Raw genomic sequence first — 18,063 nt, forward strand, 5'->3', positions numbered from 1 at the left:
CACACCTAAGACCAGGGGACCATCATTTCAGTCGATCTCACTCAACTCTAGTCCCTGGGCCTCACACTGAGCCCAGCTCTGGCTCAATCTATTTCGACACATAGCAGAATTCTGCAATTACAGTGTTCGGCCTCAGTTTATGTTTCACTCCTGTTTGGCAAATTCCCTTACTAATTTTCAATCTGCTTACTACACTTTTCCCAGTCTCCACATGCCCCAGGCCCTTATGCCACTCCTATCGCCCTCCTTCAACCACCTCTGAGTTAATAACCTTGCTTCCTACTCCACAGAGAAAACAAGGCACCAGTCACACACTGAGGCCGGAAAGCTGGGCATAGTCTTTGACCCTTTTCCTTTTCTGAATGTAATATCCAATCAGTTACCTTTTCAAATCATCTTAAAGTCTTTAGGGAAGAGAGGAACTAAAAATACATGATAATCAAGTATTTAAAAAAAATTTTTACAGCAAAACAAAAACATACATTACTTTTAAAAAAGCTACATTATACATTAATACATTAAAGTATTGATAATTTTATAAATAAAATCATTTTAAACAGTAAATACATGACAAAATTTCTCTGATACAAGATTACTTACATAGTTCAATGACTAATTTTGAAAATATAAAAACTACATCCTTCTTTTAAAAAATATTTAACTTAATTGTACAAAATTATCAAATAAAGTTAAAAAGTGCTAGATATGCTTCCATTTGTTTCATTTTTAAAGCAACTGTAGCACATCAGACCTTAAAAAGATAAATTAGGGCAAAAGGCTCATCCTATACTGCCTAAAAAACTTCAGAGACTGTCTAGGCAGTGGGAAAGGATGGGAAGCTGAGTTCACTGCCAGCGAAGGCTGTCATCTGCCCAGAGCTATTACCTGTCCTTGTTTTCAGAACCAGGAGATTTCCTCCTTCCTGGCCCACACCTACAGAAGAGTCTTTCTATGCTTACTGGTCCCTAATTTTTAGGAGAAAAGGTTTCTGAGAGAATTTTGATATTTAAATCCTATGCTAATACTGAACCTCTTCTAAAGACTGAGGCATTTTACATTTGAATTTTATACAAAAAGTCATAATCTAATTCCAAATGAAAAGAGGACACTTCATTTGGTCGCTTGATTTCATATCACTTGTTGAGGTAGGATAAGTTTCTTCTTTCTCTGAAAACTGTCCCGGCTATACAAACGGTGGTTGTACTGGAAAGGGTTCTAATGCCTTTTCTGCATTCTTCCAGTTGTGAAAATTCTCTCTGTACCACTCAACTGATAAAACAAAAAGACAAAAATAAAAAACTAAACATCAGTTAACCAATATTTACTGAGTTCCTGCTAAGTAAGAAAAGCCTTGCCCATCAGCTAATGTGTAGGCAAGGATTGCCTAATGACGAAAACAATTTGATTTTGAACTAACCAACGATGTTAATCAGAAGATATTTCATCACCTGAAAACGTAGATTTAAAAATCAACAATTTTTTTCTTTTTAACTTCAAAAGTCCTTCAATACTGAATTTGCTGGTACAAGTATTAAAACATTCTAATTTTAGGGAATTCAGGGGGAAAGGGAGATAAGTCACTTGTACTGGTTTTAAAGTCATAGGAAAAAAAGTGTAGTATTTTGTTCATGTAAACATCATAATACTACATGATAGGCACAGTGAGATGATGTCAACTTCCTTTTGTTAATATGTAAAATTATTTTATGTTGCTATTCTATTAATAAAGTTTTTTTAGTTGAAAAATAATAAATTATCTTTGAATTTGCTTTTTTTTTTTTTGGCTGTGCTGTGTGCGCAGCTTACAAAATCTTAGTTTCCTGACCGGGGCCCACAGCAGTGAAAGCACGGAGTCCTAACCACTGGACCACCAGGGAAGTCCCTGAATTTGTTTTTTAAAATTCAACACAAATATTTTGTATGTCAAGCTCTGAACCGAGACATTTTCCTACACTTGGGTATCTTTTCCCTTGAGTACATTTCTAAACAGAATTTAACATATATGCACAGACTATATATACACTTATTTTAATGGCTATTTCTGCACATACTAAATTTGCTTCCTACTTGTTTGTTTCAGTATAAAAAGACTCAAGACGCTCAAAGATGGCAACTGTCTCTATTTCACCAAATCTCAGATGCCTGATCTTAAGATGGACCATTACTTTACATATTAGTAAGAAAGAAAAAAAGTTGAAATCATAATATAAGACACTAGTGATTGTAAAACACATACCTCTCAAGGATGTGAAAAAATGTGCATCTGAGAATCAATGAAATAGGTATCTGATAAATGCTAGTAAGACAAAGGAAGCCTAATCAGAAGTTAGTCTATGAAATTCAAGATACTTAATTACTAATGTTAGAAATACATTAAATGTAAAAATTTGAAAAGCGAAAGTGATTCATTGCAACACTGTTTGTAGTGTCCTAAAATAAATTACTGTGCCTTAAAATTTTTCTGATTCTCCCCCTCCCCGCAAATGATCAATTCATAACATACTTGTTTTCTGTATTCCTTCTTTCCAAGGCACTTTAGGTCTCCATCCTAAGCCATGTATTTTTTCTGATTTCATTGGATATCTCATGTCATTGGTAGGTCTTGGAAAACAAAACAGATTTAAAATGATACTGTGGATATATATTTACAAATGTATTTATTTATTTATTTTTGGCCCTGCTGCACAGCCTGCGGGATCTTCGTTCCCAGACTAGGGATTGAACTCAGGCCCTCGGCAGTGAAAGCGTGGAGTCCTAACCACTGGACCACCAGGAAATTCCCTATTTACAAATTTAAATACTAAGAGAAATAATGTGTGTCCATAATTCAAATTTTCTCTCAAAAAATTTTCCCTGATGACACACTTATATATTTGTAAAATAAAGTATATGTTAAAAATCATCTGTAATCCAGAAGCCTAACCCTCTCTGTGTCTTATCCTTTTCTCATTTCAACCACAATCTAGGTATGAATGCAATGTCTCATACCTAAATGTTTGATGAATGAATGAATAAATACACATAAACTTGTTAGGACTTATGTTCCATGCCCTGGGTCTGGTAGTTTATATACATTATAAATTAAATTTTAAAATACTTCCATAAGCAAGATATTATTATCCCTATTTCACACTCAAGGAAATCTCAGACTTGGAAAGGGTCAATAGCTTTCTTTAAGTCACACAGCTAATAATAATGCTACAGTTTATTGTTATGACATTTATAATCAGGAAAAAACATTTTAGCAGAAAACTCAAAAAAGATAAACTTTTCTGGGTAAGTCCATACATTTTATAATCTTATAAGTACCTAAGATTTCACAACCTTTCCCCAATGTTTTAACTTGTTACTCACCTATCATTAACATAATCAACCCAGTTTTCCATTTCAGACTCTGAATTGGTCTCTTTGATCTGTCAAAATGGAGAAGACTTTCGAGTCAAATTATAAAGTGAGACCAGAGAATAAAATGGTATTCAACAACTGATTCAAAAGACAAGAAAAACAACCTCCTCCAAGTGGGGAAGACAGCTAAGACGAATAGCATTTTACTAACACTTTCCATACTTTATAACCTGAATTCCATCTGAAGCTCTGAGAGAATACACATTATATAAACTATAGGAGAAAATGAATTTTTTTGGCTTTTGGTTATTACTCAGTGTGATATTGCGATTTAAAATAAGAAATATATATTTGGTGTTCATCCCTGCTCCTGGCACAGAGTTCCTAAAACCTTTGGAATTTCCTGGTGATGAGAGATAAAGGTGTCATAAGTTCCTTTCAACCACACCAGAGTTCAGGTTAACACGTGATTTTTGGAAAGCACCTAAGGATGAAGACTGCTTGCCAAGGGAACCAACCATGTGATTGGAGAGATGGAACTCAGCCTCCCTGCCCCCACCTCCAGGGAGGGGAAGGGGACCAGAAGTGGAACAAATTATCAGTGGCCATGATTTAATCAATCATGCCTACTTCATGAAGCCTCCATAAAAACCCAAGAGGAGAGCTTCCAGGCTGCTGAACACACGGAGGTGCTGGGAAGGTGGCACACCCGGAGAGGGCAGGAAGATCCACGCCCTTTCCCTCATATCTTGCCCTATGCATCTCCTCCATCCTTTGTAATAAACCGGTAATCTAGTGGGTAAACTGTTTTCCTGAGTTCTGTGAGCCCCTCAGACTTATACCTTGTCGATCAAAAGCACAGGTGACAGCCAGGTCTCGGGATTGACATGTGAAGTGAGGGCAGTCTTGTGAGACTGAGCCCTTAACCTGTGGGATCTGACACCATCACCAGACAGGTAATGTCAGAACTGAGTTAAATTGTAGGACACCGAGCTGGTGTCTGAGAATTGCTGGGCGTGGAAAACTCACACGTTTGGAGGACAGAGTGTTCTGTGAGTAGTGTAAAGGAAAACAAGTTTTTTCCATTCGTTCAGTCGCTCTTTTTACTGAATCCTGAGATTTATAATTGATGCTCACTAGTACATAAAAACACTCATAACTATTATCTATATATCAGTGTTCCTTGATTCTAGGACACACAATTTAACATTCGATTTTCTGAAATTGAGTATGTCTTATAATGGGTATGTACATTTAATGCTGTGGAATTTTTTTCCTGTAAAGCTGTGACTAAATGAGTGATGCAGTTTCAAATAATGACCCATCTCAGCACACATATGGAATTATGAAGTTCCTTTTTTTACTGGTTCACTTTTCAAATGAGTAAACTGTAAATTGTTGATTTTGACAAAATTAGTGATTACTGTCACTAATTTAGTGACAATTTTGAAAATACTACCCTTTTATAATATATACATACCAGTTGTATTAGTTCTTTGGCAAGCTGGAGAACTGACATTTCAAAATTGGTTCCAATGTTATAAATTTCACCTGGTTTTCCCTTTTTGAGGACAGTGAGAAATGCTTCTACTACATCAGTAGCATAAAGGAAGTTTCTTGTTTGAAGCCCTGATCCATGAATGCAGCTAAAAAGATGAAATGAAAGGGAATCATAAAGTGTAAAAAAAAGTAAGCTCTCCCAAACCAGGATAAGGCAATGATTGGGTACAATTCCAGAGAAGGCAATTCCCATGAAGATCCTAGACATCTCTTACTGAAAATACAAATTCTCATGACTTCCAGATTTTATCCATAATTCTTAACTGACCTCCAAACCCCCTGTGGGTGCTCAGTAGGAAAGTGGCAAACATGTTAAGTGACCCCTGCAAAAATATTTATTCATCAATTTTATACCTTAAGTTCACTTTGAAGACTATCTACAGTTCAGTTAAATCTTTTGAAAAAGTAAAATTATATAAAGATGGATGACAAATTTTAATGCTATAACTCAAAGTTTTAGGATGGATTATTTAAGAATGAAAATTATCTTAGTAATCAAATTATAAAGATGAATTATATATTATAATTATTTTTAAAACTATTACACTGACTGTAGAAGGAATTCTTAAATTTGTTGGGACATTAAATCCTAAGGCCTCCAACTCTAACACTTTATGATTTTCAAGAAAGACTGACACTAAATACTCTAGCATACCAGAAAAACATGGGTACAAAGGTAAATAACATACCATTTCCTGTTGTGTTGAAGTAAAGATATAAATTTTGGAATAACCTAAAAGAATATTTAAATTATCATTTCAGACTTTGGAAATTCATTCATTAATATAAACCTGAATTCATCATAAGATTAAAAGATTATTATTGTTAAGAAATACACTTATGGGCAAATTCTAATTCTTATCAGGAGTTCAAGAAACACTTAGTGTAATTTTGATAAGTAAAAGAACTGTAAGATCGTTTCCTATTTCACAAATACCAGTTATCTGCTAGATAAAAATGAAGATAGAATGATATAGTGAAAAAGTTCAGAAAAAATCTTCCTGAACAGTTTGCTCTCACTGCAAGCTCACTTTTGTGTTGATTTTATACGAGCAGGAATCATATACTTTTTACTTTACATACAGTACCTGTTCAATAAGTGCTTGTGAAATTAATAAAAAGTAATTCCAGTGCCACTGGATTCAAAGAAAATTTGTTAAACATGGTAAGATAAGAAATTATTAAATTTATAATAAGTCTGTTAAAAAATTAAGCCAAATATATATTAATATCAGCAGATCATGATATGGCCCTTTCCTCTGGGCAGACAGATCAAGGCAACCAGCGGCTGAGAAGTGAGAAAACCCAGCTCTAAATTGAGGCAGTGAGATATATGTATAACTGATTCACTCTGCTGTACACCTGAAACGAACACAACATTGTATATCAACTATACTCGAACAAAAATTTTAATAAATAAATTTAGGCAATGAGACTAGTAGTTACTTAACATTGGGCTTAATGATACAGAATCAACCTCACACATTTTCAGCCTTTTAACTACATTTCTTTATTTGCTAAACTACTTTCTGGACGACATTCAGGCCTGCAACAATACAGAGGAGTTGGGGGACAGCTAATCAGCTGCCTTTAAGACAAGTTTATGTACAAGCTTCCTGCATCACTCTCTAACTAGCGTCTACGTTTCTGTACAGCCTGACATATGGTCTGACTGCATACTAGGAAAGAGTCTTCACTGGTGTGACAGCAGTGATGGGAGTACTCTATAGTGTTTTAGAATCCTGCAAAGTACAAGGCATTTTCACATACATCATCTCACTGGACCCTTCAAAATCCTTCCTAAGTATTATCATTACCCGTCAATTTAAAGACAATGCTCAAAGGACCTAAGGTCATCCCAGCTGGTGGGTATCAAGTTGAGACTTAAACTCAAGTTTTCAAACTCTAAACATGATGAGATTTGTATGTGGCCTATAAAGCATTTATAATTACGGTTAATTGCAACATAAATTATTTTGGACAAATAACTGAAGAGAGATTATTTTAAATAATGAGAAGTCGCAATCACTAAAACACATCAGGAATTCAAAAGTAAAATGTACCTTTTCTGGATATTGATGTGGTCCATAAACATTACTGCTTCGTGTGATGACAACTGGAAACTTGAAGAGAGTTCGACATTAAGGTAATGGAAAGGTCCAATAATAATGATTATCTAAAGATAAGCAGTTCTAACATATGGGCACTTTTGACTGAATAATTCCACACACCTTAAGGACAGAAGCAAAGGGATTTTTTTTCTAATGTAAGGTTCCTGAAAAGACAGGAGAGGACGGGATTCAGATAAAGGCCGAGGTTCCAAAAGGAAGAAGAGGAATAGTCTCTTCACTGGGACAAGGGAAGGATGAATACAGATGGAGGCAGGTTTGTAGGTCTGATAGCAGGAAATTAAGGACATTTCTACCTGATTATTTCAGAGACCACCTGAGATGCTACACTTCAAGCTGGCTTTCTCTGCTGGACCAACCCTTACAAACAAAAAGAGCGTCCGTGGAGGGAAAAGACCAATGCTACTGGAACACAAAAGGCTAGAGAAGCTGAAGCAATTCCTTGGTTCGCCTTTCTGACCCAGTCCCTAATAACTCTGGAAGATCAGTGGGAAGCCAAGTGCAGGGGTTCCAGGTGATGATTCGTAGTGGGCAAGGCTCCTGCACGGACACTGACACAGCCACTGGGGTAAATCTATCTCCCTTTCACGAGGGGCCGAGAGGAGCAGCGGCAGGTAAGGGAACCTGCCCTCCCTCTGTCTTCCTTCACTCAGAGGACTCCTGGGAATCAGGACATTCCAACAGGGCTTTTCACTCTAGCTGTAACACCCTACCTATTAGTGAAGTAGAAAAAAATATATACATAAATTATTCCTTTAAATGATGAACTGGATAAGAAGTAGGTCCCTGCTTTGTCCACACAATATAGGAAATCAGTTTTTAAAATTCCTTAATATATAACTTTTCTTAATCTATGTCTGCCATCCTGAAAATGAAATGCTGCTAATGCTAACTTGGAGTTTTAACACCTAAGTCCAAAGAAAAATGATTCTAGAGTTTCTGAAATCAGTTCTTACCCTGTATCGTTCCCAGTAAGACTGTACAAAACACTCAGCAGCTGCTTTAGATGATGCATAAGGATTTGTAGGTTGTTTGGGAGAAGATTCATCAAATTCCTAATTGTAAAAAGACATATTAAAAAAATAAGTATTATGTATACTTCCTAAGTAGAAAAATCGGAGAACATATTACAAACTTGAAATGTAAATCAGTACATTTAAAAAACATTTATTGAGGATGTCCCTGGTGGTGCAGTGGTTAAGAATCCTGCCAATGCAGGGGACACGGGTTCGATCCCTGGTCCAGGAAGATCCCACATGTCGTGGAGCAACTAAGCCAGTGAGCCATGACTACTGAGCCTGCGCTCTAGATCCCGCAAGCCACAACTACTGAGCCCATGCGCCACAACTACTGAGGCCCACGCACCTAGAGCCCATGCTCCGCAACAAGAGAAGCCATCGCAGTGAGAAGCCCACGTACCGCAAGGAAGAGTAGCCCCCACTCGCCACAACTAGAGAAAGCCTGCAGAGCAACAAAGACCCAATGCAGCCAAAAAAAAAAAAAATTTATTGAAACCCAGCTATGTGCCTGGCATTTTTCTAAGCACTTTACATGTAGTAACTTCTTTAAAGTTCACAACAACCCTGTAAGGCAGGCAGACAGAACAGCAAGTGCAAAGGCCCTGAGACAGACTGTGTCCAATGGAACTACAAGAAGGCTAGTGTGAGGGAAGAGAAATGTAAGATGAGGTCTGAAAGCTAGAGGCCAGAGCATGTGGAACCTTGAAGGCCACTGTCAAAACACTGATGGGTTTTGATGAGAGTAATATCATGATCTGACTTATATTTTAAAAAGCATTCTGGCTACTGTGTCAGATCTGATGTAGGCTGACAGGAGTACAAGGAAGAAGCTTACCTGATAAAAATTGCAAAGAGAGTTTGCAAATGGTTGTTCCTCAGAAGTGGGGTTGGGCACTGAGGAGAAGTGGTCAGGGTCTGCTTTTTCTCATTATAAGTCTTTTCAAACTACTTGGTTTTTTTCCCACTATGTACGTGTTTTGGTAAATAAATGCATTTAAAAAATAAAACAGAACAAAATGAGGTCATTGTAAACACTGACGATGAAAAATACAGACTGGAGAATGGAGCCTCTCTTTGCATAAAAAGTATAATGTTTACAAATGATTAACAAAGGAGAACAGATTCCAGTTTCTACAACAATTTCACACTCACTCCTTGACAGTACAATATGCTTTTCTGAGCAGAAGAGAAGGGAGACAGGCCTTATGCTGCAGTGTAACTTACACATGCTTTGGCCCATGGGAATGACATTCATGATGTAAGACTGGGTGATCAGGGAAAAGCTGCTGCTTGCTTGCAAAATATGTCGGTCATATTACATATATAAATCTGTACCAGACTAGGCTGTGGTTCCCCATTTGGGGTGGTATTATTTGATTTGAACAGAAGACACAACGGAATAATACTCTGGGGAGTCCCACAAGTGTGTATAATCAGAAGATGAAAAAAGTCCAGAGTAGGTTTTCATAAGACAGGTTTCAATGGTGGTATGGGGTAAGTAGGTGAAACAGTCATTTTCTTTCTTTTTTTTATAACATCTGTTTTATTTACTTATTTAATTTATTTATTTTTGGCTGTGTTGGGTCTTTGTTGCTGCGCACGGGCTTTCTCTAGTTGTGGCGAGCGGGGGCTACTCTTCCTTGCGGTGAGCAGGCGTCTCATTGCAGTGGCTTCTCTTGTTGCGGAGCACGGGCTCTAGGTGTGCAGGCTTCAGTAGTTGTGGTGCAGGGCTTCCCTAGTGGCTCAGTGGTTAAGAATCTGCCTGCTAATGCAGGGGACATGGGTTCGAGCCCTGGTCTGGGAAGGTCCCACATGACGCGGAGCAACTAAGTCCGTGCACCACAGTTACTGAGCCTGTGCTCTAGAGCCCGTGAGCCACAACTACTGAGCCCACGTGCTGCAACTACTGAAGCCCACACGCCTAGAGCCCGTGCTCTGCAACAAGAGAAGCCACCGCAATGAGAAGCCCGCGCACTGCAACGAAGAGTAGCCCCCGCTCGCCACAACTAGAGAAAGCCCGCGTGCAGCAACGAAGACCCAATGCAGCCAAAAATAAATAAATAAATAAATATTAAAAATTAAAAAAAAAAATTGTTGTGGCGCATGGGCTCAGTAGTTGTGGCGCACGGGCTTAGTTGCTCTGTGGGATGTGGGATCTTCCCGGACCAGGGCTCGAACCCGTGTCCCCTGCATTGGCAGGAGGACTCCTAACCACTGCGCCACCAGGGAAGTCCGAAACAGGCATTTTCTAAGCTCACCTTATCAAGACTGCCTCCATAGACCTCATCTGTGCTGACATAAATAAATTTCTCCACTCTGGCTTCATGAGCAGCGCTTACCAAAACGTGAGTGCCATAAACATTAACATACGTAAACTCAAAGGCACGGACAAACGAAAGATCTAAAAAAAAGAAGAAAAAGCTAGAACAATTCCACTCAAGGGACAAAGCAAATACTAAACAATAGACTCAGGCTTAAGGAAAGCTCTATTCACTTTTCTTCATTCACCACAACTGCAACGGTGTTAAAAATAACATAAGGTGCATTGCTATTTATAATTTCTTTAAGCCCAAATTACATAGTACGTGTGAATTCTTAGAACCTAGAAAACTATCAGTGCTATATTTGCAGGAAACACTTTTTTTTTAAATTCAGAAAAGAAATGATACATCTAAAATTTTAAATGCTCTTACATTTTAAAAAATTTTGGAACAACTAAAAGGTAGGAGGGTTTACTTTGCTGGTATCAAGAATTATTATACAGTTACAGTAATTACAGTGTGGTAATGGCATAAGGATAGACAAAGACCAATGGAACAGAACAGGAGCCCAGAAACGGAACCATGCATATATGGGTACTTCATCTCCAACAAAGGTGGCAATGGGGAAAGGTTGATTCTTTCAATAAATGGTGCTGGGTCAAGCTGATATTCATATGGGGAAAAAATCTGAATGTAGAAGGCAAAACAATAACTTTTATGAAAAGAATGTAAGAGAATATCTCCATGACCGTGGAGGTAGGAAAAGAGTTCTTACACAGAACACAAAGAGCACTAACCATAAAGGAAAAGGTTGATAAACTGGACTACACTGAAATGAAGAATTTCAAATGATCCAAAGATATCATTAAGAAAGTGAAAAGGCAGGGAAATTCCTGGCAGTCTGGTGGTTAGGACTTAGCACTCTCACTGTCAAGGGCCTGGGTTCAATCCCTGGTTGGGGAACTCAGATCGCACAACGCAGCTGAGGTGAGGTGAGGTGAGGTGAGGTGAGTTGAGGTGAGGTGAGATGAGATGAGATAAAATAAAATAGAAAGGAAGTGAAAAGGCAAATCACAGATTGGAAAAAAGATAGTGGCAAAAGGTTTGAATTCAGAATATATAAAGGACTTATAAAAATCTGTTAGGAAAAAACTGACAACCCACTTGAAAATGGTAAACAGACTTACACAGAAACTTTCTAAAAAGATATACAAATAGGAAAGGGAGGAGGATAATCCAGTAAACAAATGCAAAGGTTTTTAACATCATTAATAATCAGGGAAAAATATAATAAAACCACCAAAGACTGACAACAGGAAGTACTGGTAAGCATCTCATAAATTGTTGGAAGGGAAACCACTTTATCATTAACCAAGTAGAAGGATCTGTTCTACCAGATATGAAAACACTACATTAGTCAATATACTGTGTAATCAGCACAGGCACAGACAGACAAATGGGGAGTTGAGAAACAGATACTCATATAGATACTTGATACATGACAGCGCAGTGGAAACTGGTGAACTTTCCCATAAGTGGTAGAGGTCCAATTGGTATTCAAATAGAAAAAAATGAAATTGGATTCTTATCTCATACTGCATATAAAAATGAGTTTCAGACGGATTACAAATCTAAATGTGAAAGGCAAAACTATAAAGCTTTTCAAAGATAACACAGAAGAATATCTTCATGACCTTGGGGTAAAAGAGAATTTCTTAAGACCCAAAAAGCATTAACCATACCATAAAAGATATATAAATTCATTAAGAATTTATATAAGAACATCTATTCATCAAAACACACTAGCAAAAAGATGAAAAAATAAGCCACAGAGTAGGAGAAGATATATATAATACACATAACAAAGGACTAGTATCCAGTGTGTGTGTGCATATATATATATATACACACACACACACATATATACACACACACATATATATAGTCCAACAAATCAATGAGAATTGATTTAAAAATTTTAAAATGGGCAAAAGATTTCAACAGCATTTCACAAAAGAAGAAACTGAAATTATTAATAAACATATAAAAAGTACACAGCTTCATCAGTAATCAGGGAAACACAAATTAAAACCACAATCAGATGCCACTCTACACACTACTCAGATTGACAAAAATGGAAAAGACTGACAAAACTAAGCTTTGGTGAGATCTAGAATAACAGAAGGTCTCATATACTCCTGCAGGAGAAGAAACTGGTATAACTGCTTTGGAATATAGTTGGAAATTATCTCCATGTTGAAGTGTGCAGATCTTACAATTCCAGTTATATATTGAGAGAAATGTGTATTTATGTGTACCAAGATGCACGTGTAAGAATGCTCATGGTAGTATTGTTCAAAATTGCTCCAACGTGCGAACAATCCAAATGTCCATCAAGAGTAAAACAGACACAGGAGTTGTGGTATATGCTTAGAATGGAATATTGTATGTCACTGACAAGGAACAAATTATACCTACACCCAAATGCATGGATGAATCTACAAGGATGAAAAAGCAAGACCAAAACATGCTATTTTATACGCATTTTTATAAAATCTAAAAAGGGGCAAAACTAACCTACACTGTTTAGAGATAAATACAGAGACAGTAAAACTGCAGAGAACACCAAGGGAAATTATAACTTAAAAATCAGGTAATAAGGCAGTAGTAATACTACTACTAAAGAGGGTTCAGCAACATTCTTTTGTTTAGGTGATGGCTACATGAGTATTCACATTATCATTACTCATTTAACCTTACTTCTAAATTCTTCTGAATATATATTACATTTCACAATATAAAATGTTAGACAAATTATTAGAAGATATCTTAGGACAAAACAGTACAGATAATAATATAATGTTCAACTGTGTATCTACCACCCACCTTAAGAAAAACAACATAAAATTACAGCTGAAGGCCCATTTCCCCAGAAGTAATCACTATTCTGGATTTGGCTAAACTCAGTTTTAAGATAACAGTCAAGGTTACATTTTACCCTACACTAACACAAGGGATCTGAATAGCGCCAAGTATCTAGAGGACAGAGTGACTACAGGCTTTTCTGGTAAAACATGGTATATGTTCTTTCGCATACATTAAGTACCTACTTGTTCAACCCCATTACTGGACCTTCATTTTGGCTAGTTAGCCACTGGAAAAAAAACATTTGCCCATCATAACCGTAACATAAAACAACGCTTACCTACATGTGTTTGTGCAGCAAAATGTAGTACTATGTCTATTTTCTCTGTTTCAAAAAGTAGTTTCACGAAGTGAGAATCACATATGTCACCCTATATAAAAACACAAACATGAAAAAACTAAGCTTCATTGAGCACTCCCAACCATAAAAACCATTTGACTTCATGAACAAAAAAATGATAAGAAAAAAGATTAATCCCCCCCAACCCAGGTATAAAAGAGAATATCTTGAAAAGTCAACTGAGGGGTCAAATACAGTAATGAGGTATTTCTTCAGCATCCTAGGATACAAGATATTCAATTCAAAATATGTTTTTGCAAATAAGTGTCTACAACAGTATTTTTTTGAGCACCAACTACTTCTGTGGACTGTGCTAGCTTTTTTTCTTAACATTCTTGCCAACCTAAGGTAACTATGTTAACAGGAAAAAATATAAACATACTTTTAAAAGTTTGAGATAACCACTATTGAAATATATTCAAAGTAAGTATAACAACTGGAATGATGGATTTCACCACAACTAAGTAAACTTACGAGTATTTTTAATGTCATATGTACATTTAGTTCTAAAAATACGTATTCTCAACAATTCTTCAGTGACTAAAGGAGACACTTTCAGATAGAAGAAAAAAATTATGAAATGTTTGCTTAGTATATTCTTTAAGATTTGTGGTTAAAAAGAGAGTTTATAGAATCACTTTAAAAAACATAAATCATAAGGTAGTTTCATTTGACATTAAAATTTCCCTTTCTGAATTAGTGACCAGGCTACCTGGCTTATATTTTGGACTAGCATGGGCTTGTACGGTGGGGTTTTTGACTACTGACTGGCCTGAGTAATACCCTACTTTATACCATCTCTTTAAATACCAGCAAGGCCTTATGAAGAAGGCTAGTGAGGACCTAAAAATCACACACCATGGAATTTCAGTCAGCTACTCGTAGATCTGCCAAGGCACCAAAAATAACAGGTAGCTTTATATGCAGTATCAGTCTACAAGTAATATCCTCTATAGCACACGGTACTTCTGGAAATTAAAAAGGTCTTTAATAAGCATGCTTCCAAGCCCATACTACTCAAGTTTACAAAGTAGAAAGATATAATGTCTAAATGACTAAAGAGGCACAGTATAAAATAATTATATAATTATAAGAATACTTCCATACCTGTATAAATTTGTAATTTTGTTTATTAGAAATGGTTTCAAGATTCTTCAGGCTTGCACAGTAATCCAGCTTAAAATAAGTAAGGAAGGGGGAAAAAACAACACAAAAAGTGATAATAGCTTTTCCTATAAAATATCAATTCATTTAAAATACTATAGATTTCTGACCATAACACAAAAACATTTCTTCTTAAAGTGTTTGCTCTCAGTGTTTTAAGAAGTTTCTGATATCTTAAAAGTAAAAAACAAACAAAAATATGTAATTTTGTTACCTTTTCAAAATATAAAAAAATTAATTTTTATAAGCCCCTCCTTTAAAAAATTTTCCTACCCAGATTTGCCTTCAGCCACTGGGGGCTGTAAGAGTTCACCATTCCTTACTGAAAAGGAATTAGTGATTGAATACAATTACACCTGTGTTACACATATTGTATCTCATTATGCTTTTTCCTGTGTTAACTGTTGGTAAATCAGTGTATACAGATGGAGGAAAAAATTACTGTCTATGATATTATGGCAGGCAAAAATTATTAAGACTTAACAGATTATTTTTTGTCTCTCTCTATATATTTTTTATTATTATGTTTTATAAAATTAAGGTAACTAATTGTATCTTGTGTTTAAAGTCAACAACACAGTGATTACCAATCATGGCTTTCAGAATCTCCAGGGAACTTCCAATTATTACAGAAAAATTCTCAAAACTAAATTAATTGACGTGAACTTTAGTTTTTAAAATAAATATATAATTTTCAGGAGGTGGCAGTTATAAAATCATATAATAAAATAATCAGAGTATCTCAATGCCAAAAAAGGTTAACAATCACAAGATTACACTAAATACTGAATTCAGAGTGAAGATTTTCTTTCAGTAAAATACTGCACTTAAAACCTTTACATTATGGGCTATCATAACAAATTTAAAAGTTTCAAGACTTTATGTAAGATTTAAAACTGTATGTATGAACACATGACTATATAGGCTCCTAAGCTGCTAAAATGACTAAATAAAAAACTAAAATATCAGCGGGACAGGATTCTAATACTTTTTAAAAAATATAAGTAAGTTTCAGCACACAGGGCTCTTTTTTTTTTTTTTTAAACACAGAGCTCATTTTTATAAAACTTACCTTGTCTAGATTTATGATCATATAGTTTGGATAATCTTCTACTAAGGAGACAATCACATGTGATGCGCTATAGAGAAAAGTGTATCTTGTTAGCAGAAAATTTAACCTTTTCCTTAAATTCTCAAACGTTATCCTAAGTTGCTGAGTATTAGGAACTATTCAAAGATACCTTCAAATTATTGCAAGATAACAGAAATGATGTAACTATGCTGAATATACACACATCCACACTTTTCATTAATCTTCTCAACAGTATTGATATACAAAGTCTTACACTCCCTTTACACTATGGTGAAGAGTGAATTTACTGGTCCTGGGTATAAGAAAATAATTAACCAAATGATGCTGTCCTTGCATACTTTGAGCGTGGGAGTAAAGCAGTATCATAAATACAATGGGTGGTGTTCACTGCAGATGGACTTAAACGACGATGTGCCTTTTCAGAGACTGCAGGTGTAACTATGTAAAAATTAAGCTGTTATAAGCATAGGAGTTGTCCATGTTCACAGTAGCCTATTGCAATTGCTATTTCTTGGTATAGGAATTTGGTGGTGTAAAGTGGTAAACCTAGGTTTCCAAGGCTAAGAACTGCTGAAACCATCCTGAGGTTAGTGGCACAGTGGGTTTCAGAGGACCCTGAAGCGGAGCCAGAGGCATCTCTCAGTGAGATGATGCACCAGATTTTTATCATATACACCAAAACGTTGGGCTCCTAGGAACAAATTATGAATTCAGAGTTTGTACTTGACAGCCCTTTCACAGAACTTTCTAGGACGTACCTTTCCTGGACCAGCACTGTACCACCCTTTTATGCCCATGCTCCCCTTTTCATTAAATGAAACTTGCCTGGTACCCTCCTCCAAGTCACTGTCAGATTGGAAGAGATGATCTAATATACTAACGGGGGGGGTGGTTAGCATTCTTCCAGGTGTTGAGGGAACCCCAGTCTCTGCCCTCACTCGGTTTACATCCTAGGGTTGGGATGCAGGCAATAAGCAAGTAAACACAAATATGCGATATAGTTTCAGGTAGTGATAAGTGTGTTAGTTGGGAGAGGGTCTATTTTAGATAGGGTGGTCAGCTAAGGCCGGGAGGAGGTGACCTCTGCGTAAACATCTGAACTGAGTGATGCAAACAGCCTAAGCAAAGGGGGAGCAAGTGCAAAGGCCTCAAAATAGGGGAAACTAGCCTCCTGGGTTCCAGGAACTGCAAGAGGCCCAGAAAAGCAAGAGGTGGAACGACAGGAGATCCGGTTCGAGCTTTGACACCTGAGAGTCTTCTAGACATGGTAAAGAGTTTGCATTTTATTCTAAGTCCGACAGGAATCTTTGGAGTGAAATTACGCACTTATTTACTTAATAAACACTGACTTGTGCGTGAGAACAGGCTTTAAGGGAACAAGAGTGGAAGCAGTGTGACCAATCAGGAGGCTACAGTAGCAGTCTAGGCAAAAGCAGACATTAACAGGGGCTAGGGGAGAACAGGGGAGGAGGGTGAGAAGTGGTCTCTTTGGAAGGAGTGAGCGAAGACTTGCTGATTAAATATGGGTGTGAGAGGGAAAGAGGCTTCAAACGACTAGTACAGGTCAAAACACCGACAGAGGATTTTTTTAAGTCTGCTGAATAAATGAGACCCTTATCATAATCCCAAAACCGGTTCATGGAGCCTATACGTCCAAGGCCTGTGTATCGTGGGCCCTGGGCTCGGGTTGGGGCAGTTGGTGAGAAGCTTACTGCAAAGGGGTCGCACTCAGAAGAGTGACAGGTACCTCTCGGGCCAGGTAGAAAGGTGGACAGTACCACAGCACTTTTGCTTCGTTTGGGAGGCGCTTAAAAGAAGTCGTTTCAAAGGAGCCACGCACGTCTTCGCAGGCCGGGAAGTGGAGAGAAGGTGGGATGATCCCAGTCGTGCGTTAAGACCCTCCCCCTGTCAATCAGATCCCCAAAGCTGATCCCAAGTTGCCAAGGGCAAGCAGAGGCGCAGGGAAAGGTTGGGGTTTCTGGGGAGCTACTACTCTGCCAGCGGCGCCGTTACCTACATGAAACCAGCACCCCCGGTCACCAGGACCCGCTTCGCAAAGCCGTCGGGAGGACGCAAGGGCTCGGGCCGTCCCGCAGCCGACATCTCCCAGCTCAGCAGGGACTGGAACCGTAAAACGCCAGGTTTGTAGATCGTAGGGAAGTTCCACCGCGACTTTTTGCGACGCGTCTCCCTCCCGTGACACGTTAACGGGGCAGGCAGCGGCCGC

At 37.4% G+C, this 18,063-nt stretch overlaps 1 protein-coding gene across 1 annotated transcript; it reads right to left on the reverse strand.

Annotated features, from left to right (window-relative positions):
- Positions 1 to 572: 572 nt before the first annotated feature.
- TGDS (TDP-glucose 4,6-dehydratase) lies at positions 573 to 18,063 on the reverse strand. Its single transcript, XM_059902580.1, has 12 exons — positions 17,854 to 18,063; positions 15,816 to 15,882; positions 14,687 to 14,755; positions 13,520 to 13,610; positions 10,312 to 10,454; positions 7,991 to 8,089; positions 6,969 to 7,028; positions 5,595 to 5,638; positions 4,826 to 4,991; positions 3,355 to 3,413; positions 2,504 to 2,601; positions 573 to 1,269 (listed from the first exon to the last, which is right to left on the reverse strand). The coding sequence occupies exons 1-12, from the start codon at positions 17,937 to 17,939 to the stop codon at positions 1,184 to 1,186; spliced, it is 1,068 nt and encodes a 355-aa protein (XP_059758563.1). The 5' UTR covers positions 17,940 to 18,063; the 3' UTR covers positions 573 to 1,183.

This window comes from Balaenoptera ricei, chromosome 18 (assembly GCF_028023285.1).
Source record: "Balaenoptera ricei isolate mBalRic1 chromosome 18, mBalRic1.hap2, whole genome shotgun sequence".
Taxonomy (NCBI): Eukaryota; Metazoa; Chordata; class Mammalia; order Artiodactyla; family Balaenopteridae; genus Balaenoptera; species Balaenoptera ricei.